A 24,748-nucleotide genomic window follows, 5' to 3' on the forward strand; every position below is an offset into this window, starting at 1 on the left:
AGAGAGGGTTTATTAGTTACAAGTCAGTAACCTGAATTTATGAGAACCTTTTATGTCTTTTCCAAACCCATGTGCTTCTGGTATTTGATTGATATGTATGTGTATGTGTGAGAGAGAAAGAGAGAGGGAGAGGGAGAAAGAGGAGAGGGAGATAGATGGCGAGGAGATAATTTATGGCTTTATAGTATATTTCACCAAATGGTATTTGTTGCATAGTGGACCTTTATGTTACAAAAGTTTACCAGAGGGTAGTAAAACAGAATGATTAAGTGAGTAATTTTACCCTTGAAAGGAAGGAGACCCTTCCATAGCATGTAAACTGACGGTACCTACCTCTAACAAGGAACTGGCAAGCTGAATTTGTATAATATACTCAACATGAAGGCTCCAAATTAAATGAAAGATTACCTTGATAAGAAAGAAAGTGTTCTTTAAAAAGCAGTGTTTTTAAGTTTCTCTCTAGACCTGAGTGTTTGCCCCCAGAAAAGGTAGATAAAAAGTATGAAAGAGCAAGAGCTAACTCATTTCAGGAATAAATTTAGGATCTTAAAATTTGAGGTTTTTCTACTTATGACTCCTCAAGAAAACTACTGGCACCACCTTTATTGTAAATTCCCATAGGACCTAGGGTTTATTGCCCTTCAGTCCAACTCTGAAACACATGACAATAAACTCCTATAGAAAGAGAGAGCTATCACCCCGATGGCCTAGTTTTAATTTTTAACAAGTCGTTTATTTCAGTGCAGCCTGCTTCAAAGGTTGGTCTTGGAGTGCATATGGAGCATGCCTGGTAAGAAAGCTCCAGTTCCCAGTTTCTTCTGTCCCATCCTGACACTATCAGTTACTTTTGTTCTGTTCCTTAAAAGTGAATTAGAATTCTCTCCCAAGACTTCACGTGTGGAGCTGCTCTGAGAATGAATGATGTCATGTTTCAAAGAACATTTCTTTCAAATCAGTTTTCCAAAGTTTATAACCAACAGCTTCCAGTTCCTGATTCTTCACCTAGATGCCATAATGTGATTTGGCTATTTATACTCATATATGACTATGCAATTTATACTTACACATGTTTCTAGAATGAGAGAGAAAAGTCAATAAGGGGAAAAAAGATTCTGTCTCACTCACAAAAAGCCTGTCCTTTTTGTTTAATGGACCTCAAAGTGAGACCTTTAATCTACTCATAAAATTTTTTATTCTAAAATTTTTAAAAATTCTTTTTAAAACTAAAAATTGGCCGGTATTCTACATTCATGGTTAGCGCACCTGAAGCTCAGGTTCTGCTTATTGTAAGACTTTGGCCTTCTCTTCACAAAATAAGTGGATATTTTATGTGTGTGTATGTGTGTGTGTGTGTGTGTGTGTGTGTGTGTGTGTGTGTGTGTGTGTATTTATTTATTTATTTTAGGATTTATTCCCAATTCTACCTCTCTTAAGTCATCTTTCTGACCAAAGGCATAGTCATTCTCCAAAATGTGGTATCTATAGAATTTGACCCAACTTTTCAAGGACAATTCACCCTTCATTAATGTTTCTAAAGCTTCTTCATAGCATGCAATTGTTGCTCGCCTAGTGTCCTCATTCATGGGTCAGAAGATGTAGCTGTGAGTATGTGCTTCACTCCTGTTTTCCTTTTTGTTTTCAGGAACAGAACTGGGCTTTGAAAAGGATTCAGTAAATGACATTTAGTGACATTAGAAAATATAAACCTATATCCTTTTGAGTCCCAAGTCTTGTGGGAATGGTCATTTCTCATCGCTTGTTTTTAGTATGACAGGCTAATTTGTTTTGTTCTTTTATCCCACAAATCCAGCAAATATGTCATTTAAGCAATTCAGTCTTCTTAAATTGTATAGGAACTGTGAATGTTACTATTACTGTGATTTCTTTTTGTGTGTGCTCTATTGGTTTAAGGATAGAATTTACCCATACCTCATAACATAAGGCCAGAAAACAAACAAACATGGATACAGTAAGTATAAATATAAATTTCCATATGATTTATTGTTGTTCCTTGTACATAAGAAACAGTAATATACAACTTACACTGCTTTAGAATGTAAAATGGATAAAAATGTGTACAAAAAAGCACATTCCTAGAAAAGTATTGGCAAATAGTAAAAACAGGGAGGAGGGTAACAAGCAAAAAACAAATCAACAAAACAAAAAAACGAACAATTCTTCAATTCAGTGTGCAAACATTTTATAAAAATAGAAATACTAACTCTACAGGCAGTATTTCCTGATAAATTATTTAAATAGCATATCTACACAATCTGAGATATCTATTCCAAAGGCAATGAGAAAATAATTTATAAAAATAAAGCAACGGTATACAAGATGATAGAAAAAAACAACTTTCAGAAAACGTATTTAACATTTCAATGCTATTTCCTTATTGGGAATACTTTTCTGCAAAGAATTTTTATACTATGTACAACATTGATTTTTTTTTTTTTTTTAGGTACTACAGTAGCTTTAAGTTTGTTAGACACTTAAACTCTTTCTGTTTGATCCCAAAATTCTTTACTCAGTCACACAACAAATGAGGTAATATTTGTATACAAGTTTCACCTTTGTCATTTTTTTCTTTTGGAAAAAGGCAAAAATAATAAATGTAGATACTTTTCATCTCCCTGGAAATAGGCACAAGGGATGGGATAAGACAGTATTAATGGCCTCTTGGCTTCCTTTGCAAACTAAAAACACTTGCAAATGGACAACCAAGTAATTCCACTTGGGAAAAAAAAAAGGAAAAAAGAATAATTCCAAATCATTCGGTCTAAGCACAAAGTGAAGAGCAGCTTGCAATGCTGGTTTCCTTGTGCCATTCCTGTGAAAGATTTGCTGATCAATCTCAACTACCTGCTCTCAAACACTTTCCATATGAAACCTAGATTCCAGGTAGAACAGAGTTAATAAATAATCTGTATTTACAATCTTACAGTCATAATGACTTGTAGCAAAGATGATATGGATAGTCCTTACGCTTCTTCCTGTTCCATGAATAGTCTTTCAGACAGATCCCCCAGAATAAGTAAAAAATAAATAGTTTACATTGTAAAGTGTTTGTTTAAAACACCAAAAACTACAGTCCAAAAGAGACAACTGGAAAACTCCATGATATTCAGGAAAAAAGAGAGAAAAGGAATGTCTTAGTTGATAATTTTGTGCCTTTCTAACCATAAAAATACAAGCACGGGCTGCCTGTCCCTTGAGAGGCAGCCTGGTGCTCACTGAGATGTTAGGATTTCTTATTTTCCTGCTACATCTGCAAAAGCTACATCTGGAACACAGCTGACAATTTCAATAGAACCAAGCTGCGGCAGCCAGCACTGCCTTGTGTTGGTTTAACTCTGACTCCCTATTCTGGTCACTACAGGTAATGTGTTAAGGGGTGGAAATCTGGGAGGAAGTCCAGAAGCCAGTCTTTTCCTTCCTTCCCCACTCCTATTTAAGTGCCTATTTATGTGGGTTAATCAGCTAACACCGGTCAGCATCATGAAATCCAGCAATAGTCTTTCAATCCCCTGAAAATGATTTAGTACCAAAAATGTAACAGTTCCTCCATATTTTCTTCATACAATCGTCTCTTGGGTATGCATCCTCCCCTTTGGGCTTTGGCCCCCCACCCCCCCCATTCCAGAGGGAGTAGGTCAGGGCTGGTTTTGTCAATTCTAGTGAGTCCTCCCTTCTCTCACATGCCTGAAAACATTTTGGAGTCCACTGCTCAGAGCTGGCCTCACAGTCACATTCTGCTCTGACAAAAGCAGAGTGGGACAGGCACCTTCCAACCAAAGCATGTGGATGCTTTTGCTTTTGCAAAAGCCAACCAAATTCATTGTTTGTCTCCTTGGAAGATTCTTCTCAGTCAGAGGCTGAATGCAGGGTCTGATTTGGAAAATTGCATTTTCTTGAGGCAAGTCACATGTTCTAGGAGTCCACACTCATGCAAGCAGAGAGCAAAGGCAGGCAGCAAGGAGCAATCCTGGGGGTTTTCTAAAGCCCATGGTTCCAGAAGGTGCAATACCAGCATTGGTTATGATCAGTCTTTTGATCAACAGTTTGATGATTAGGAATCTGTGAAATAAATATATAAACACATAAATACACAAACTAATTCATTGAGGCACTGTCATCTTAATATCCACTAACACATTAACAACCTTGGCACAGCTCTACTTTTATAATGGCAAAAATATATTTTAAGATTGGCAGTTTATAAAATTACAATTAATGTGTTTGAACACTGTTGCTAGGTGTTTGATATAGCATAACCTTCCAGAACTTACGCTCTGCTTTCTAAGGCTTTCATTATTTCATTTTTATCACTGTGTCTTTAACAGCAAGATAGAAATAACCCTGTGTCTTACATAGCCTTTAAATCAGCCTCTTGCATGACTGGCATTCCTGATACAGGTCTGAACTAGGAATTCCACCTGTATATTCACTGTCATTTTGCTCCTACCTCTGCATTCATATTTCAGGTCGGAGAAGAACACCATTTCTTGAGAGAAGACGAACAAGCCTAGCCTGCCACCAGCATAGGTTTTGTCATAGATGGGTCCTGAGTCAGCCATGATCTTCTTCCCTTCATACATCACCACTCTGAGGGAAAAAGGAAATCACATTAGTGCCACCCTTACTTTTGATCTTCTCCTCGCGTGTCAGCATGACTTCAGGGATGTTTAATCGGAGCAGTCTTACCTGATGAAACCTGTCTTTGGCCTGTGGCTCAGACGCCATCTGTAGGCAGTGAAATCTTTCCAGCCAATGTGACGAGGGTCATGCCACAGTGTGCGCACCTGGAGGAAAAGGAAAAGCAAAGGTTGAAACAGCTTCATTATGAGATTTATGCTAGATTCCATGAAATGGAATGGTACTTGAAATGGCAATTGAAAGGTACTGAGTTGACCTAAATTAGAGGGCTGCAACGTCGGATTTTTTCCCAAGGGCTTTATCATTGGCTATGTAACCGTGAATGTACATATCAGCAAAGAGAAGGGATGTTGACACTTTTGTTTGTTTGAAGAGGTTGTTTTAGCCTTTTGATCTGAAGTGAGCTACCCTCTCAGACGCTAGGATGGTTTTTACAATGCAGAGCTTAATGCTACAGTTGGTGATGCTGGGAACTTGATGTCTAAGACTCCCTGGTGGGAGGCTTGGCCAAACACAGCATCCCTTCCCCTCCTGCAGGGCGTTGTTCTCACCTGGCCAGGGGTGTTTCCTGTGTGCCACAGGGCATTCCGCAGGTGCTCGCCAGGCCCCGTGGTGGAGTTCACAACCTTCACGGAAAGTCCAGAGTATCCCTGAGCCCTTGTGGGGTTGGTGTCCCAGTAGGATTGAGTGACTTGCTTCCACATCACAACATAGAAGCGGCTGCTGGACTGGTAGCCAAACACAAAGCCGGCATAGTCGTCATCCCTCTCAGTGTTGATGAAAAAGGTGCCGCTGAAGTCCACAGCATTAAATTCGTCATAACCTGGAAGAGGAGGCCACACCCAGGTTAAAACCTGCAGCCTTCCCAAGGTTCTCTGTCAGGTTCCCAGCCATTTTTAGCACTCATGGGGACACATGCAACTGCCTGCTTTTACATTTGCTTCTTTCCCCCTGTACACACTGGCCTTTTGTTTGAAGAACTCTCTACTCACCTACAGCAAGTCCAGGGTCACAGTTGACAGTCTGGACGAGTTCTTTACCCTGATGGCGTACAACCCAGTTAGGGTCGTTCTGGGATGTCCCTTTGGGATCTAGAGGAATCATCTGGAATCGGCGGAAATCAGTCTCACTGATATCAACATTTTCGGGACAGATGTCATCAATATCTGGCACCTTGTCCTGGTCAAAATCATCTTTGCAAGCATCACCTCGACCATCACCTAAGGGCAAAAAGGCAAGAGTTCAGTGAAATTCCAAAATACCATTACTGGTGCCAGAAATTCACTGTCTTGTCAAAGTTAACATTTAGTCTCTTCATCCTGAAATGTATTCAGCTTTGTTTTTATTTCCTCAATCCAGACAGCCATGGTTTCAGTTACTCTCTTTAAAAGCGGCTCCAGTGACTCACCATCAGAGTCCTTCTGGTCAGGATTGGGCACCAGCCTGCAGTTGTCCCGGTCATCAGGAATGCCATCATTGTCATCATCATGGTCGCAGGCATCTCCTTTGCCATCCTTGTCATGGTCAGCCTGGTTGGCATTGGGCACGTAGGGACAGTTGTCCAGGTTGTTCTGGTGGCCGTCTTCATCAATATCCTGATTGTTGTCACAGGTGTCTCCAATGCGGTCTGAGTCAGAGTCAAGCTGAAAGAGACAGAGGGTAAATTTGAATGTGAATCACTGATGCTAAAGAAAACATACGGAGATTCTCCAGTGTCTGATAAGACCAGTGAGGTTTCACATCTATATTAACAAATCTTACATGTTTTATTCTTGATCCTTATTTGTATTAGACAGTTTTTAAAGGGATATTTGAGTGTTCTTTTCTTTCTAAATAAAATTAAATAGAAAGCATCATTTCATCACTAAGGATAGAATGCCATATTAACTACTTATATCTTAATGATGAATTGAATGCTCTGGGTACAATTTATGTTCTATTCAAATTTTCAATTAGGAAATTGTTGACACATCAACTTCTACTCTAGGTCATTAAATCATGGCAACATGGCACTGCTTTTCATACATACTGGGTAATCTGAGTGGTGGGAGAAATCATTTTCTTCTCTTTTAGGTATTTGGTTTTACACATCTAGCCCATAAAGGATTGTCCAGTGTTGGCTCAGGTAAAACCAAAATTCTAATTTTTTATTTATTATATTATAATATATATATATATAACATATATGTAATTATAAAATAATATTTTATTTATCAGAGTACCTTTTTTACATTATTCAGTACATATGGAATGCCTACAGATTATTTACACACAAATTACAATTTTGCTTGCCACTATTTATGCTCTTTGCCATTAAGATTTTTACATGATTCATTAATTGTTATAGACTTTATTATTATCTGAAGAACCAACACCTTATCCAGGGAGGTTAAATGGCATTGAGGTTTAATTTACAGTAAGACTCAAATTCAAAACAGATGACTCAATGCCATTTGATCAAGAATGCTATTCCAAATCATTCATGCTTTCCTCTATTGCCCCAAAGCAATTCATCCTGGTGCTTTATGTTTTAGAGAAAGTCATAAGAGCAAATATTAGGAGAGTTTCTGGATTTCTCCACAAATTAGCTGTATTTATCATTTCTTGAATCTTTTAAAAATATTTGCATTTAAAAAAAGGTGGTTTCTAAATTTCCAGAATAGTGGCTTTTAGGGGGAAAAAAGGCCTTAATTTTCACACTGAGAAAATAATGATGAACAATTACACCAGAAAAGAAACACCGTCAGACATGGAACTTGTTCTGGCTGTGTCTGTTTGCAGCACGCCCCAGCAACGGTACAGAATTATCTGTCTGCAATGCCAAAACACTTAAAGAATGACAAAGAAACAGGGATTTCTCCAATTTGGAGAAGTATTTTTAGTTTGATTTTCTTGCAGTCAGATTATATCATGAGCCATGAAAATGGCTGTGTATCTTGCTTAGGGATATTTTCTTCCATCTCTTAGTGTCAGACATGATTAATATTCCTGTACAGTTGTCAGTCACAGATTTCTGCTTTGTGTAATTTATCTTAACAATGGTAGATTCCATTGAGCAAATCAGGTGGGCTTCTTATAGAGGATAAGATTGAAGTTACAAGACTGTCATGCTAAAGACCTATGGAACTCTGCAAAGAGCTTAGGTCAGGCAAACGGTTCACATGAAAATGTTGTAATTGGCTATGAGATCACTGATAGCCATGGTAATGAAAGTGTTTGAACTTAAATTCTTCTGTTTTTTTTAAAGAGGCTTAGAAAGGGATATTCTAATAGTTAACTGAAAGATTATGAAAGGAGTCAACCTACCTGGTCTGGATTGTGTTCCAGGGGGCAGTTGTCACACTGATCACCAACCCCATCCATGTCAGTGTCTTTCTGGTCCACATTGTAGACATACTGGCAGTTGTCCCGTTCATTGAGGATACCTGCAGAGAACACGGGACAGGTAAGAGCGGGAATCTTCAGCCTCAGCTGTTGCAACCAGACTGCACACTAACAGCCAGCGCTGTCCAAGGCTGAGAGCTGAATGCTGTCACAGCTGCCTACGGGCTGGCTGGAGTCAGGGAGCGCCTTACCGTCCCCATCAATGTCAGCTGCGCAGGCGTCTCCTTCCCCATTGTTATCTGTGTCAGCCTGGTCTGGGTTGTGGTTGTAGGGGCAGTTGTCACAGCGGTCTCCCACGTCATCTCTGTCATAGTCGTACTGAGCTGGGTTGTAATGGAATGGACAGTTGTCCTGCCAAGAGAAGCAGCAGAACATTGTACAACTTGATCCATGAAACTAGCCTCAAATCACATGCATAATGTATATAAAATATATATATGTGAAAATCTGCAACAAGCATTTTCTATTTTGTGGATATACTAATTCCCCTGTAAAATGATCACTGCAAAAGTTAAAAGCCAGGACATAATGAATGAAAAATGAATTTCTGTTGGTTATGAGTCAGTGAGATGTAAATGGAAACTCAACATCTCCACTCTCAGTGCATGCAGAGAAAACCTTACTGTGACCTAGAGAAGACATTTGAAACCAATATGGGGAGCAAAGTGTCATTTGTTCACACATTGTAACTTTTTGTTCCAACTAGGGGAAGGGCAGGCTGTGATGAAAAACAAAACCCTGGTTTAAAAATTCTCTTGGCAACATCTCTATCTGAAAACTAAAGAATCACAATGAATAATTTCTGATAACTAGATATCAGTAATTTTGTTGAATCTTAAGGGTTACAGGCTGTTGCTGAACACAAAAGCTGAAAGAGGAATGGAAAACAATTTTACCCTGTCATCTGGAATCTTGTCATTGTCATCGTCGTCATCACAGGCATCACCGATTCCATCCTTGTCATAGTCTTCCTGTCCTGAGTTGGGAAGGTTGGGGCAATTATCCTGGAAAGAGAAGACACTGCAGCTGCAGTCTGCAAGCCTTTTGCTCAGCTCATGCACTAGAGCATGCAGCGAGACACTGCAGACAGAACTGAATGCTGCTCTGTGACAGCAAGTATTTTCAATGGGAAGACAAGTTTGCTTGGAAGATACCCACACACACATAAATACTTTGTATAAATGCTCTAAACTTTATATATACTGGGAACATGGGTCATGCTCTGCTGGCATTTGATAGAGAAATGAACATTTTTTGGACAACATAATCGACTGTGGAACACAACTGCCCAAAGGGCCTGCCCCATACATGTTCTTGGCACCAAGTGATTTAATAAGAATTAGTGTTCCTCTGTCTTTGGATGATTTAATCTTTCAGTTCCATTCCCAAAGTTTAAGCATTTAAAATTCCTCAGCCCATTCCCTTGATAAGGGTTTTCTGGAGGCGGGTGAGGGCAGGGCTACCTTTTTGCAGTGGTAAGTTGCATTGGCCACGCACACCAGGTCCTCGTTGGGCCAGCCATCCAGGTCCGTGTCCTCCCCACAGATAATGCCGTTGCCGGCGTAGCCAGGCTTGCACTCGCAGCGGTACATGGGGTCGCTGTAGTGGCCCAGGTAGTTGCACTTGGCGTTCTTGTTGCAGTCGTGTGTCCCGTCTGTGCAGGGGTTTCGGGGCTTGCATACCTGAGGGTACAACATTCTGATGCTAAGGCAAAGCCTTGGAGGATCCCCAGCTCCCCATTGCCTCTGGACAGAGATCCACGGGAAGAGTGCGAGTCCTCCCCATCCTCCCCTGGGAATGTCGATGCCAGGTTATAGGCTGACATGGCTTTATGTGTGTTTTCCTTGAACTTGCACATCACCCTGGCACTTACAGGTCCATCCGCTCACAACTTACTCCAGCATGGTCAAATGTGATGGACCAATTTTCCCTGCTGGATGAACAATTCATTTTCTAGTACTGTTTCTAAAAGCTAGATTGACACCCCGTTCCCCATTTTCCTTGAAGGGTGTGAGATGACATTCCCCCCTTTCATGGCTAGCTCAGCCAAGGACACCCTCCCTCACTCCCATCTACTAGTCCCCTCTGCTCTACCTGTTTGTTGGCGGTGGCGTGTTCCACGCCCCGGCCAAAGGGCTGCGAGCCAGTGAAGCGCGGTGGGCAGGGCAGGCAGTTGTAGCCAGGGTCTGTGTTCTCACACCTGTGCTCTCCATTGTGGTTGAAGCAGGCATCAGGGACTTCTTTGCACTGTGGAAGAAACAGGTTTGTTCATGTTTAGAGAACACTGTCACAAGAAATGACCAAGGCAGATGAGGTGCTTTCCTAGGTCAGGTAGCTCCCAGCTCCTCACCTCATCAACATCTTTGCACGCGACGCCGTCTCCACTGTAGCCCGGGGGACAGGCACCACACTTCCAGCTGCCATCAGGGTAGCTGGTACACTGGACACCAGCAAAGCAGGGATTGGACAGGCATCCATCTGAGATAAGAGTGACAGGCAAATGTGGGTCTCAGCTGCTGTTACTGCCACTCTGGTCACTTCAATGGGGGTGTGATATTGTAGGGTCTGTGGAACTGCTGACTTTTGAGATTATGCTATCCATCTGGCATTTTAATCAAACCACTCAGGGCCATCCAAACTGAACCCCCATGAATGCTGACCATGCCATTAAGTGGTTTTGTCCTGGGCTGCCTGGGCTGCGTGGCTTACCAATGGGACAGTCCTGCTTGTTGCAGATCTGGTTTTCTGTCACATCACCAATGCAGTCCTTGCCTCCAAACTGGGGTGTGGGGTTGTTGCAGAGCCGGCTACGTTTCTGTACCCCTCCTCCACAGGTGACAGAACAGATGTCCCAGGGTGACCAGGGTCCCCAGCCTCCATTGACTGTAAGAAAATGAACCACAGGCCAAAGCTAAGACCAATTTTCAAACACTTTACCTTCACAGGAGACTCTCCTGAGTGTGTTCAAGAAACCTCCATGACCCTGACACATGGGAAGGATGTCTGGGAAAACAGTGTCTGAAAATGGTTCTATTTGTCATTAGAAGAAGCTGCTGTGCCCGGCAGGACTGTGCCTCTGTTTGTTTCTCTAGGAAGCAGCCTTCCCCGATCCGTGACCCACGGATGCCAGGCAGCCAGTGGGGTGGAGCTGCCAGCATCATGCCGGATGATGCATGCACTTACTGGGGCAGGCGTCTTTCTGGCAGGCTTTGGTCTCCCGGGCTTTGCCCTCACATGGCTTCCCATTCATCTGGGGGCTGGGGGAGTTGCAGAGCCGGATCCTTGTGATCACACCGTCTCCACATGTTACAGAACAAGACGACCAGGGGGACCAGTGGCTCCAGCCGCCATCCTGTTTAACTAAAGGACAAACCTGATGGTTATATGGTGCTTCCCACAAGCCAAGCTCTTCATTAACACTTTAAATGCATCCTCTAAACCAAATCTTCAAACTCACCAAACTAAAAATCTTTAAACTATTTTTACCCTCAATTTACAGATAAGGAAAGAGCCTCAGAGAGGGTAAGCTGTGCTCAAGTGTGCACAGATAAGGCAGAGAATTGGGATTAGATCAGAGCCTAGAACCTGTGACCTCAACCTCTGTGCTCTGGAGTTGCTGTTGGTGACAAGGACAAGTCAGGTCTCCACATCCCCAAGTGGCCAAACACTTACATCTCTTGTCACATTCCTGGATGTGGCAGGTCCGTGTCTGCACAGAGGAGCCCTCGCATCTGTTGTTGAGGCTGTCACAGGAGCGGCCACGCTGCTGGATTCCATTGCCACAGGTCACAGAGCAAGAGGTCCACTCAGACCACGGGGACCAGCCATCATCTGCAGAGTCGCTGGCTGCTGAGCAAATGCGTGCATTTAGTGTGTTATCATGAAAACAAGCTACTCTTTGGGCTGCTCTGCTCAGGACTTTCTTCCCATGCCAGAGTGAAAAGCAATATATTTGTTAGGCCAATGGCCAAGTGGTCATTCTTTGCACAGCTTTGGGGTAATTGCATGCTTTGCCTGGGTCGGTACAGCTGAACCTTTCCCCCACATATGTTTCTAGTCATCCTCGCCTCCTTCCTCCAGTCTGCATTTCAAATGAGTTTCCCTTTTATGACTTAAGATGTCTTGGTAGGCATTTCCAGCCCCAGGCTTCCAAGAATACTTGGGTTTTAGGCAACTTATAGGAGTCACTTCTGACTTTCAGGAGAGCCAGAGACCCACGTGTTTGGCAGATGAATCTGAAGGCAGCAGAGCCGCTGTTGGCTCTGGCCCTGGATCAGTCATGAGGTCAGTGAGTGGGTTGCTCCTCTCACCCTAGCATTTGGGGCCTTTTCTGCACATATTTTCATAAGAGGGAAGTGTGTTTGTTTACCATCTGCCCAGGCGCCATGACTACAATCACGTCCTGTATCCGACAGGAGACAGAGAACTTGTTTTCTCTTGCCATCAGTCGGAAGTTTTCCTAGTAATCCCTGACTCAAAATTCAGCGCTCCGCTAGCCCCCAGCTAGCCTTGTTCCCTTTAACCCACATCTGAAGTGAATGCTGAACAGAAAGCAATGTACAAATGATTATGACAGTTCCAATGTCACTGACATCTCTGAAGGGAACTGGTTCTTCTGAGCTGTGATCCGTGTGCGTAGGAAACGGGGAGTGTGGGGGGTGTGGACGTGAAGGGTGAGTGCTACTTTCCTGTTTTATGCATCTTAGTTGTGATAAATCATTTCTATGACTTGTACTTACTACAGTGTCTCAGCAAAGTAATTATACTGGCAGCAAAACCCAGGGACTGGGTACCATGAAACAATACAATTTCTTATGGAGCCCTGAGACTCAAACTACTATTTTTCCTTAGGTCTCCTATGCCTGTAGATAAAATGGGTAGAACTTTCAGGCCCAGTTAAGTCCATCAATTTCTCCGGTGAGCAGATTTTTCCTGACTCTAGGCCATAAGGTCAGATTCTAAATCCAGTCAACTTAAAGCTGTTGCTGCTACCAATTCATCTCTTCTTTTCTCAAAGCACAGAATCATATTCAATAAACTATACTAAGGTTATTGTCTACACCATAATCCAGGGTGGGTAATTAAGTTTAGTCATAACGGCATTTTTTTGGCTCTATATAGCAGACAAGCCATCGGTTAGCCAGATGCTGCCCCAAGAAACTGAATGAAAACATGTGACAGAGATGGGACGGGTATTCCAGCATTATGTACAATTGATCCAGTCACTGAAGCATGGTTATACAATTTTAGGGACTTACGCCAGCACCGTGGGCAGCATTCTCCATCAGGAACTGTGGCGTTGGAGCAGGGCATGATGGGACAGGACACTTTTTTGCAGATGGTAACCGAGTTCTGCAGGGCAACAGTGAAGGAGAAATGAGTACGAAGCATATTGCAAGCAGAAGCTTACATACGGAAACGTTTCAATTACAAGTGGAAATGTCGTCTGGGCTATAAATGCTCTGGTGGAATGATTTTAATAAAAGATCTGCCTGTCTTTTGGCAGCCACCAGTACTGTAGAGACAGTTCTAGTGCTGGCTACTTGTTACTTCAGCCCTCTAGAATTCTTCTCAATTGCCACTTAGTCACTTCTTCATGCACAGAACAGCATGAATTTATGCAATTGGAACCACCTAATACCATGAGTCAGATCTGTTACTCTGTGTCTAAAATCAAACTCCTGAAACTCAGCCAGGACTTTAAAATTTTTACATTACATGTTTATGGGGAAAAGAAGATCAATGAGCATCTTACTTTCTCATATATAAATATGGCTTTATATAATATTGGACAAGAATGGGAATTTAGTAAAGGTGGCTCCCAAATCCGGCAATCCATGATTTGTATTTAAGCTTGACTTTGCGCAATGAGCCAGGTAACACCCCCAAACCCCTCTGCCCCTGATGTTGGGTACGGGGTGAGCCAGAAGGACACATATGCTGCAGGCAGTACCATGTGAGGTAAGTGGATAGTTCTAACAATGTTGGGCTAAGTGATCTGAACAGCAATCAGTACTGTATTAAAGAATCTCCATGTCATAGCTGAATACGAATCAGGTCGGGGGGAGAAAGTTCCAACTCGGTTTTACATACCTGATATTCAACACTTAGCTCTTGAACTAAAGCAGGTAAGTTACTGAGATGTTTAAATAGATATATTCTTTTAGATATTATCCTTAGCCTGGGGTATAATTAGACTTTGAAAACCTCTGAGCATTTAAATGATTTTTATAGATGTCATAACTGCATCTTAAGAGAAAGACACCACTTGGGTATCCGGCCATGGAACATGGAAAGAGCCTCCGCAGCCATCTGGGTCTTTCTTCAGAGAGTGCTGTCAATCCGTGCTTGTCTGCCGAGAGCCTCACCTGGCAGCGACACTCGGTGCAGCTGTCCACCGTCCACTCATCTCCCGTCCTGTACTGGACCCCGTTGTGGTAGCAGAGTGGGGGCCTCCTCAGCTCGTTGGCCAGCTCTTTGTTCTCTTCGGTCTAAAAGCAGGAGAAAGGTGATTAGCATCGAGCCTCACTTTCCATCCCTTGGCATCATCGGGGACACACATGCAGGGGCTCCTGCTAACAGGCGGGGGGCGGAGGCCACTGACCACTTTGCGGATACTGTCCTGCAGCGTGGTCACAATGGTGCGTAGACCCCTGAGCTCCAGGACCATGCTGGACAGCTCGTCACATGAGATGCCACAGATGGCCTGCAGGTCCTTTGTCTTGTGGCCAATGTAGTCGGTGCGGATGGCAGGGCTGGACCCATTCACCACGTTGTTGTCAAGGGTGAGAAAGACGCTGGTAGCTGCCAAGGATCAAAGGCACGCAGTGAGGAAAGTAGGAGAATATCTTCAAGTAGATGCTCCCATCAGCCAACCCCTAGGCATCCTAACTCTAAAAGACATTTCATTTTGGGTGAGGGATGCAAAAGAAGGGGACCGTTGAGTGTGGAAAACTGTTTGAGGTCACCTTTATATAAAGGTTACTTACTATGTTACCTGGGGTAATTTATGCACAATCAGCATTGCTTAAGTTTCTCAGCTTATTTTGGGTGGAATGCCCTCACTTTCCCATATGCCCTAAAAACAGAGGGATGCTTACAGCTGGAGCAGCCTTTGTTCCTGAGGATGTCTTCTGGTGTGGTTCCAAAGACGAACCTTACATTCTGCAGCACCCCCTGTGAACAGAGGATACACACTGTTTGTAGAGTGTTGGTGGGGGCCAGGGGGTCAGTGGGAGGGGGGACTGTTTATGCCAGAAGGAGCACACAACAGATGTTCTAAAATTTGAAAAGAACTCCCTTTCAGGATCACAGTGTCAAAATAACACACCAAATAACTGTTGGTGAATTGCCAAATTCACGGGAATTGCAAAATAACTTCAAAACTCTTAATTGTATCTTCTGCCAAGTCTGCAGTCTTTTACAAAGAATTCAGTTATCGGCCTACTTGGGGATACAGGAAATGGAATCTGATATTGAGACCGGAGGATACAATGATACTCTCCAGTGTCAAACAGTTAAATGTGGGAGTTTCAAAGCCACAGACCCAAAGATCTAGAGGTTTAAGCAAGGAAGACACTGCAGCAGCAAATAGCCACTATTTTAATCTTTTCTTTGGGATCAGTTACATCCCCATAAGGAAGCAAATAGCAAAGTGGTATTTATCCTACTCATAAAAAGTATCCACTTCAAGCAATATTATAATTGGTGCAATGCATTTGAAATTTTTTTCTTGAGAAGAGCATAAAGAGTATTTAAGGTTTGAATGGGCAGTTACAGGAAAACCATTGTTTCCTTTAGAGGTTTTCAGTGTCTGATCCCTAGAACACCAGCACCAACTTAACCTTGGAACCGGTTACAAATGTAAATTATCAGGCCCCATCCCAGACCTACTGAATCCAAAACTCGAGGGGTGGGATGCAGCAGTATCCATTTTAGTAAGCTCTCCAGGTGATTCTGTTGCTCCCTACTGTGTGAGAACCACTGCTTTAGTGCACAGGCAATATTTCCTATACTGGAACCCCTGCCTCTCCTGTTATCACCCTCCTGGTCATAAGCTGCCTAGCAGTCAACCCCAGGGATCAGGAATCAAAGCGGCCTCACCTGGAAATTGTCATTGACCCCTCCTTTGGCAATGCGGAGTCTGGCGATGCTGGCCAGGTCCCTGGTGAAGATGCTCTGGATGGGGACATCCAGCTCGGCATTCTCCATCTTCTCACAGTCGATGTACAGCTGGGCCCTGTCGTCCTGCACAAACAGGGTGATGCCCTTCCACTGGCCAGTGGCCAGGAGTGCTTCTTCAACCGACACCACATGCTGCTTCCCCTGCACGGTCAGGCTCAGGTCCAGGGTGCCCGCCTTGCCATTGGAGACCACGCTGAAGAGCTGGCCCGAGTGGTCTTTCCGCTCCACGGCCAGCAGGGTGCCCCGGGTCTTCTTCATTTGCCTCAGGGAGGCCAGGAGGAGGAAACCTTTCTCTGCCCGCACAGCATCCACTAGGTCTTGGAACTTCTTGTCAGGCACAGGGGGGATCAGGTTGGCATCCTCGATGCGGAAAGCTGGGCTAGAAGGGTCAGGACCCTTCACCAGTCGGCGCCCAGAGCCCTTGCGGGCAGCTCCGGTGAGTTCAAAGATGTCAAACACACTGTTGTCTCCCCCAGACTCTGTTAGACAAGAGCAGGACACAGGGTGAGCCCTCTGGGTGGAGTGTGGGGTGGAGGCTCAGCTCTGGGGGCGGGGGTGAGGCAGAGGGCCGGAGTGAAAGCCCTTGACAGCCACTGGAAGACCTAAGTAAACGCCCCAGTCAGAGGGAACCGGCATCCTGAGGTCTGGTCAGGGCTCAGGGGAGAAGCGGCTGAGAGAGGAGTGCACCGGGAGGGACCGCACCTGGGGTAACCCGACCTCCTCCCCGTCCCTCCCCCACACGAGGTATTACGCAGACTCACCTGGAATGCGGCTGGAGCCGCAGACGTGCGACAGGAGCAGGACAGCGAGTCCCCAGGCCAGCCCCATGGCGGAGCTATCTGCGCCCAGCAAGGAGCCTGCAGCACGGGACGGAGAGCCCAGGGTCAGAGGCTGCCAAGCAGGGAGTGTGGGCATAACCTGGCTGCCCTTGGGGCTGGGGCCCTGGGGATCCCCCTTTGGGCCCAGATTTGCTGGAAGGAAGGGCAACCGTATTTACTTTGGAGAGAGCATCAGGAAGAAAGTAATAAGAGTTGAGGGGAGATTACCGCTTTAAAGAGGTGGTGGGGGCAAGACCAGCCACTGGGGAGGGGCTTGAGAAGTTAAGGGTAAACACTGAACCAGGAGATGTAGTTTAGGGGCGCAGGGAGGCACAGTCCTTTTCTAGAGGACTGATAGGACTTGGGGAAAAGAAGAAACTCTTGGGGTGTCCTGGTGGGTTACTCTGTGAACCCCAAGGCTGGAGAGGATGGCTCTGGAGCCCTTTCACAAGAAGAGCCCCAGAGGCTGGGAGCGACAGCACCGGGAAGGCAGAAAGTATTGAGATCCGGGGTCCCGGAGGCGCTGAAGCCTGGGAGCTCCAGGTGGCTGGCCAGGGCAGCACTCTTCCGCGGCGGCCGCCCGGGACTCCTTACCTGTGCGGACGCGGATGCAGCGGACCGGGCCGGCGACAAAGGCGCAGCAACGGGATGGAGCGCTGGAGAGGCGCGGGGTGGAGGCCGTGGATTCGGAGGCTGCGGCTGGGAGAGCTCGCCAGGGTGGGCTCTCAGCGGCCGGCCCGAGTGCAGTGGCTGGCGAAGCGAGGAGCCGCGCGCTTTTAAAGGGGCGCTCACATTCCTGGGGTTTCCTCTGACCAATGGGAGGCCGCGGGGCAGGAAGCGGGAGGGGGGCCAGTCTGGGTTCCTCTCTCCGCCCCCCGCTGCCTGGCGCACAACTTTCCAGCTAGAAGGTGAAGGGGGGCGGCGGGGATCGGGGCCTAGGAGCACTGGAACTTCTCAGAAAAATAGGTGCCCGCCCACGCGGCCTTGGCGCTCGCGGGCTCAGCACTCTGGCTCTGGCGCCGAGCGGCCCCAAGCCCTCTGCGAGCATCCCGAGCCGACGGGGCCCTAGCCACCCAAACCAAAACCCTTAGAGAAGCTTTCAGGCAAACTCCCCTTGAATGCCTGCGCGACGGCTGAAGGGTGGACACTTGGGGAGAGAACCCGTTTGTTCAGAAAAAATTAAGCCCAACGGGGTAAATGGGACCAAGAGGGAATCAGTAGCTGAAGGAGTTCCCTCTTGGGTACTTGTTGACCCTCGTCCATCCATTCAGGTGGGGTGGGGACCACGGGACCCGCTTAGCGCCGCGCCCCTTCCCTCGCCCCACGCCTGCCCTCCGATGGACGTGAGTGGGTGTCGCACTGGCCAGCATGCGGGTACCGGGCTCGGCTTCCCTCGCGCGTCGGGGCAGCCTTTCCGCAGGGGCTTGCCGCCCGAGTCCCCGCGAAAGTGCCATCTCCCAATTGCTGCGGCGCTTCCACGACTTGCCGCTTGGGGGCGGTGTGCGAATTCTGATCAAGGGGACGCGAGCGGACAGTTTCTTTCTAGTCAGGAATGTTAAGGAAACTTATCCTTACCCACTTTCCTAAAGCCAAATTGGAAATTGTGTCTTGAAAAACAGTTTTTTTGTGCCCACTCGTGCTGCTTAACGTGACTCCTGGTTGGAGGGTTTGCAGCACCATCTGGCTCCAGGGTCTTGAACTATTTACAGAATAGACTCATGGAGTAATAAATTACCTTCTTCCTATCATTTTATTTCCCACTCCCCCTCCCCCCCCGCCCGCTCCTTGAACGTTCTTTTCATTTTTAGGCTCCCGAAACTGAGGTGTGGGTTACATTTCTGTGGGTGCACCAACTGCCATGAGTGCTGCCGCTTGCTTAATGCTTCTGTCATTGGAAGTCTGGTGTCCAAGCCTCCGTCTGTCCCAAGCCAGCATGACTCCAGCTGCTTGGAATTCCATTCATCTCTTCGGCTGGGACGTCAGCAGCCACACTTCCCCTGCTGTGATCCCAGAATATCGGGCTGGCCCTGGGACCCAGGGCGCAGGTAGTAGCTTCACCAAATAAGGATCTCAGCCACCGGCCAGGGGAAGCCCTAGGGTTCACTTCCCTCCTTAGCATTCACACCTGGCCAGATTCCCAACACCCACATGAGTGTAAACATTCATCTGACTGGCAATTTCACTTTTCTTGTGTGGGAGTGTTGTGTGACAAGGGGCATGTGGGTGACGGAGTGTTTTCTAGTTACTCAGTACACAGCAAACACCTCTAGAAGATGACAAGTATGTTCCTAGGTTTGTTGCTTAAGTAGTTACTAAACCTGACAGATAGATTTCACATGCTCGGAGACAGAAATAAAAGCCTCTATTGGATGATTAGTCAAATCAGATTCCTGTCGTGAAAGTCATAGGTAATGATTCATCAAACAGATCTGACAATTCCAGAGTCAGCAGCCATACAGGCCCCTCCCCTTCCTTCTTCCTAGCATCCTGTTAGCTCCTTGAAAGGTGACTTTTCTTTCTTTTTTTTCTTTTTTCTTTTCACTTGCTACTGATAATACCAGGTACTTAGGAACAGTTTTCAGAAGATGGCCTGATGGTCCCCTGCTCCTCTGGCCCACTTGTTAATTTTATATAGATGAATGGAGGGTTTGGGGGCCACAAGAGGCTCACAAAAGCAGGATACATTGCGCCTTTTAGATCATCTCCTCCTGTAGGCTTAGCTGTAAGGACAGAGCAGAAGCTTACTGGGATGACCCTTCAGGCTAGCCACTTCCAGGACTGAAGGACTGTAGGCATTCCTCTGGACTTTTCTTGGAACTTGGCTTCTTCCAACAAAAGAAGAAGAAATCTACAATCTGTTATATACCCTGCAAATAGGAAGGTGATCTGTATGGTAGCAGGGAAGAGCTTTCATGTCAGAGAAAGCTCACGGAGGCACTCCAACACAGAGGCCTTGCCCAAACAGTGGTACTCCAGTTTTTCTGGTGGAAAGGAAGGATCCAGGGGAAAGGGTGACTGGGTCACTGATTGGAGTGCACCCACATTCCTGCTGGTCAACGTGTGCTGAAAATATTCCTCAGAAACCTAAATACTTCTTGGAGAAGCAGGATGGGAAAAGGGGGAAGAAAAACTATACCTTTAATATGGGTGATATTTCCCTCTTGTGTGTGTGTATCCTTGACCTGCAAGTTCTGGGATTTCAGGCCAATAATCTGACATGGACTCAAGGGATGGGCCTTCTAGGGACAGGATCTGGTTCTTGCTTTGCTAAGTTGTCATCATTGAGGATTACATATTTAAAATAAAGTTGTTAAGTATATGACATCTATAGGATTTTATATTTATAAGTTCCCCCTAATTGGATATGGAATTGATCTAAAGTCATTGCCCGTGAATAGGTGGAACAGGACTGTCAGTAATAGCTACCTTGAAAACTGCATGTCATTAAAAAGAGCAGGATAATTGAGGAAAAAATTGCTTATCTAGCAAAGAGAAGCTAGGTGTGCTGTATTTTGTGTAGGAATTTTTAAAAAATGCTAGAAATGTTCAGCATTTTTATTAGTAATTTCCTAGAAGTGAACAGCAGCCAACTATTGTATTCTAGAATGGACCAAAATCCTAGCATCTCTAAAATGAAGACATCAGATATTCATTCCCTCTGTATATTTTCCCTAGATCGTGGTTCAGAGTTGCTTTAGTTCAGCCACCTGGATGGTCAGAGCCAGAGGGAAGTTACCAACAGGTGTTTATTATCTTTCAATCAAACATCAACTCAGGCTTCCCTCTCCTTCAGGAGATGTTCTCCTGCAACTTTAAATTGACTTGTTTCTTCTTTGGAAACATGCGTTCTTCTTACCACACTACTCATCGCCCTCCATTCTTTAGTTTTTCAAAATAGATTTTATTTTCAAATGTGTAAGGACTAGAATGTAAGTATCCAAAGGTTTGGGCTTGGAAAGAGCTCCAATATCTGAATTTCCAAATCCCTTTATACTCAGCTCATGGCCCAGAAAGACTGGAAACTTACCAGCTCCCGGACCAGTTCCAGCATTTCCTGCAGTTATGCCTGAGCTCCTGGGGTAGAAGAGGTGATAGACCCCCCAAAACATTGTACCCCTCCCCCACAGAATTGAAGCAATACTCTTGGGGAATTGATCTCAGTGGGAAGAGGTAGGACTATCGCTTTAATGCCTCTGTCTCCCTCTTCCCGGCCAAGTTCTGGCCAATGAGAGTTTTGCTGAAGGCTTCTGGGAAAACATTCTTACTTGGAAGAAAGAGCCACGTGAAGTCAGGTTTTCTCCATCTCCATTTGAGTGTGAATGCTGGCAAGCCGTGTTGGGTGCTACTAGGGGAACCAGACTTAATATGAGACCAACGCTGGAGAAGGAGGAGCAGACAGATGAACAGAACTGTAAGTCAGAGCACATTTTTGAGCTGCCAGTCTTAAAGGCCATGATACCTCCAGATTTCTCTGGATACATGCTTATTGTGTGTGTGTGTGTGTGTGTGTGTGTGTGAGAGAGAGAGAGAGAGACTCAGTCATGTCCAACTCTTTGCAACCCCATGGACTGTAGCCAGCCAGGCTCCTTTGTCCATGGAGTTCTCCTGGCAAGAATATTGGAGTGGGTTGCTGTGCCCTTCTCCAGGGGATCTTCCTGACCCAGGGATTGAACCCGGGTCTCCTGCATTGCAGGCAGATGCTTTACTATCAGAGCTACTAGGGAAGCTTATTAGTTAGGCCAAGTTGTTGTCTTTCTGTTACTTAGAGCCACAAATATTGTAACTCATGAAGCTTTTAAATTCCCTCTGCTTAGGTTGTCTTTTCACACACTTTGCTTTACCCTTCCTGAATTTTTTGGGGTAAGAGAAATAAGAACAGGTCATAGGATAAAAATGTTTTCAAAGACTCTTCACGTATATTATTAAGGTGCTTTCCAGAAAAGCTGCACTGTTCTCTCTCTCCCTGTCCTTTTGCCAGCAGGCTCTGCTAGCCCCAAACATGACTCACAGCTGACTGGAGAGACAGAGCTTGACTTCTGATGTTATTGTGTCTTTGCATCCCTTCTTTGGGGAACTGGGAGGTATAGTCCAGTGTGTTCAGGAAAGAGTATCCAGAATAAGCTTATTGGAGTAAAGGAGTTGGGAAATTGATCTGTTGGGAAATTGAGGATATGGAGCAAGAGGATGGACAAAGGAAATGATGAGATTTTGACCTGAGCCTAGGGGTGCAGGGCTGGCCAGGGTGGATGATGGAAAGCCCTGCATTTGAGACCAGTCTCTCTGACTCCCCTTTCATCCTCTTCTCTCTATTCAACTTTTTTTCCAGCTTCCTTGAGGTGTAATTGACCAATAAACTTGTAAAATACTTAAAGCATACAATGTGATGATATGATACATTGTGAAAGTATTCCCTCCATTGGGTTAATTAACACGTCTATCACCTCACATAGCTACTTTTTGTGTGTGTGAGAGAGAACATTTAATTCTACTCTTAGCAGATTTCAATGATACAATATGGTGTTATCAACTATAGTCACCATGTTATCCGCTAGATCCTCAAACTATTCTCTATTCAACTTTTTATGTTTTATCATCTTGATGCCCCTCTGGGGCATCAATAAGGATGGGCTGGTTTGAGTTTCATTGTAGAAACTTTTTTTTTTTTTCATAGTTTGTCACCCTGCAAGAAGACCACACATCCATAGGCACTTACTAATAGGGAAGGGAGCTGGGAAACCATAGTCATCCTTGGGACTTGATTTAATGAGTACAAAGCACACCTCCTGCATCCCAGTTTCTTCTATTTCCACCAGGACTTCAAGTTCCTCCAGAATAAAACCTTGGAACTTTTTTAAGCCAGAAAGAGCTTTCTAGTCCAACTTCTCAGTTAACAGATGAAGAGGTTGGTTCAAGGAGGTAAAGTGACTTTTGAGCGTGTTGATTGGGGGGAAGTCCAGAAAACAATTCAAGTGCTCATACCTCCAGCTTAAAGTCTTGACCTTCATAGGGTTTCACTCTTTGAAATTCATTTCATATGATTTAAAAAATGTTTTAGTAGTAAATCAGCAGAAATGCTTCCCAATTTGCCAGTTAACAGCAAGGTATGTGCCCACAATTGAGAGAGGTGGGAGGCTAAAGAGGGCTAGGCAAGAGAGAGGAAGGAAAGACAGCAGAAGAGACTGATGTTAGTTTGTTAACCAAAGGCCCACCTGCACTACGTATTCCCTTCTCTTCCCTTCAAATGGAGTCCCAATCCTCCTGGACCCCACTCTCAAGTTAACTGAAATGTTTACCGCTGCTCCCAGGAGAGTGTTACACTTTGGCTTGAAGTCAGGATTGCCAATTGCTTTAGAAATAGAACGCTTGTTTAGAAACATGATATCACTTCAGATTTACCCAGCCTAGGACACGATGAAGAATCACTTTTATTCTCAAGCAAGTTTTATGGAAGCTGAGGCATCTGGTCTTCCGGGGTTTCTAGGAATTGTGAAATAATCCTTCTGTCCAATACCAACCTAATCTTTTGTAGGGTGAGATGTTTAGTCGTTCTGACCACAAATGAAAGGCCCAGGGAGCACCTTGGTTGTGTATTAGAGCCACAGGGATGGTTAAAGATTAAAAAAAAACAAATAGGCAAGTTAGCTTGCAAAAGAGTAGAATATGCTTGAATTCTGTGCCTTTTTTGGTATTGAAATTGTAAAGGTGTTGATCCTGTTACTTTCATAAAGGATGTGGAGCAATACCAGTATCTTTGGAAATGATATAGGATTTCCTAAAAGTGAGAATGATAATGCATCAGAACATTCCTAAGATAGATTGTGAAATGTTTTCTGGTTGTCTTCACCAATAGTATGGATTTGGTAGTTAATCTGGAATGGAATGACGTCCAGAGGTCCCTGTCACTAAGGAAGACTATGAGTCTGCCAGGCTGTGACACAATGGAGTTTCCAGGACTGCTATGAGGGAGTTGGCTTCTGACGCTAATGAAACACATTCCTCCTAAAGAATTTAACTTTTCTGAGGTTCTATTTCACACCACCCATTAATTAATGATAATTTTTCAAGTTTTCTGAACATTTATCCCATGTGCAGTCCAGATTAAGTGATATTTCCAAATTTTCTGTTGTTATTTTTTCTCCCTCTGGAAGAAAATTATGAGTGTCAGTTAAAAGGGTAAGACAGGCACAAATAAAGAAAACCCCAAATCTTGTGTGAAGAATTTTTAAGATTAAATGTGACGTGGAGATTGGCGTCCAATTTCAGTCTGGATGAGAGATTCACATGACACTGGGAAATGTGGCCAGCACCCAAATGGCTGGGTTACCCGGGCATTTGTTTTCAGTGATATCCATCTCTCGGGAGGTTGTTTTTACCCTGATCCCTTTCTTAATAGTGAGATCGTGACAACTTGGATTTTGTAGAACTGAGCCAAGGGAATTGTCACTCTTTCTAATTTAAGAGGATGAGTGTGTAGTCTGAAAAAAGCTTTTAATTTTATTATGACACCAAAGATAAGCACTATTGCGTCCCAGGGAAGAGGTGTACAGGAGGACATCTTTCTCTTTCTCCACCCCCCTCCCCAGCCTCCTTTCTTCTATTTTCTTCCCTTTCCATTTTCCTATTTTATCTCCTCCTTTTCTCCTCCTCCTCTTCATTTCCGTCCTCCTCCTCTTCCTTTTCCCTTCCGCTTCTCCTCAGGGATTTAG

At 44.7% G+C, this 24,748-nt stretch overlaps 1 protein-coding gene across 2 annotated transcripts; it reads right to left on the bottom strand.

Moving 5' to 3' along the window:
• Positions 1 to 1,974: 1,974 nt before the first annotated feature.
• Positions 1,975 to 17,783, bottom strand: THBS1 (thrombospondin 1). 2 transcript variants are annotated; one of them, XM_061157614.1, is made up of 22 exons: positions 17,637 to 17,783; positions 16,986 to 17,081; positions 16,144 to 16,703; positions 15,141 to 15,216; positions 14,645 to 14,844; positions 14,409 to 14,531; positions 13,299 to 13,392; positions 11,713 to 11,886; positions 11,224 to 11,400; positions 10,750 to 10,923; positions 10,391 to 10,518; positions 10,135 to 10,287; positions 9,504 to 9,722; positions 8,937 to 9,044; positions 8,232 to 8,391; positions 7,963 to 8,081; positions 6,065 to 6,299; positions 5,649 to 5,876; positions 5,208 to 5,479; positions 4,705 to 4,802; positions 4,466 to 4,605; positions 1,975 to 4,077 (listed from the first exon to the last, which is right to left on the bottom strand). In XM_061157614.1, the coding sequence occupies exons 2-22, from the start codon at positions 17,050 to 17,052 to the stop codon at positions 4,070 to 4,072; spliced, it is 3,513 nt and encodes a 1,170-aa protein (XP_061013597.1). In that variant the 5' UTR covers positions 17,053 to 17,081; positions 17,637 to 17,783; the 3' UTR covers positions 1,975 to 4,069. The 2 variants fall into 2 exon arrangements, with proteins under 2 accessions (XP_061013597.1, XP_061013596.1); XM_061157613.1 differs by having other exon boundaries at positions 11,713 to 11,889.
• Positions 17,784 to 24,748: the final 6,965 nt, after the last annotated feature.

The sequence above is a fragment of the Dama dama genome, chromosome 12 (genome assembly GCF_033118175.1).
Source record: "Dama dama isolate Ldn47 chromosome 12, ASM3311817v1, whole genome shotgun sequence".
NCBI lineage: Eukaryota > Metazoa > Chordata > Mammalia > Artiodactyla > Cervidae > Dama > Dama dama.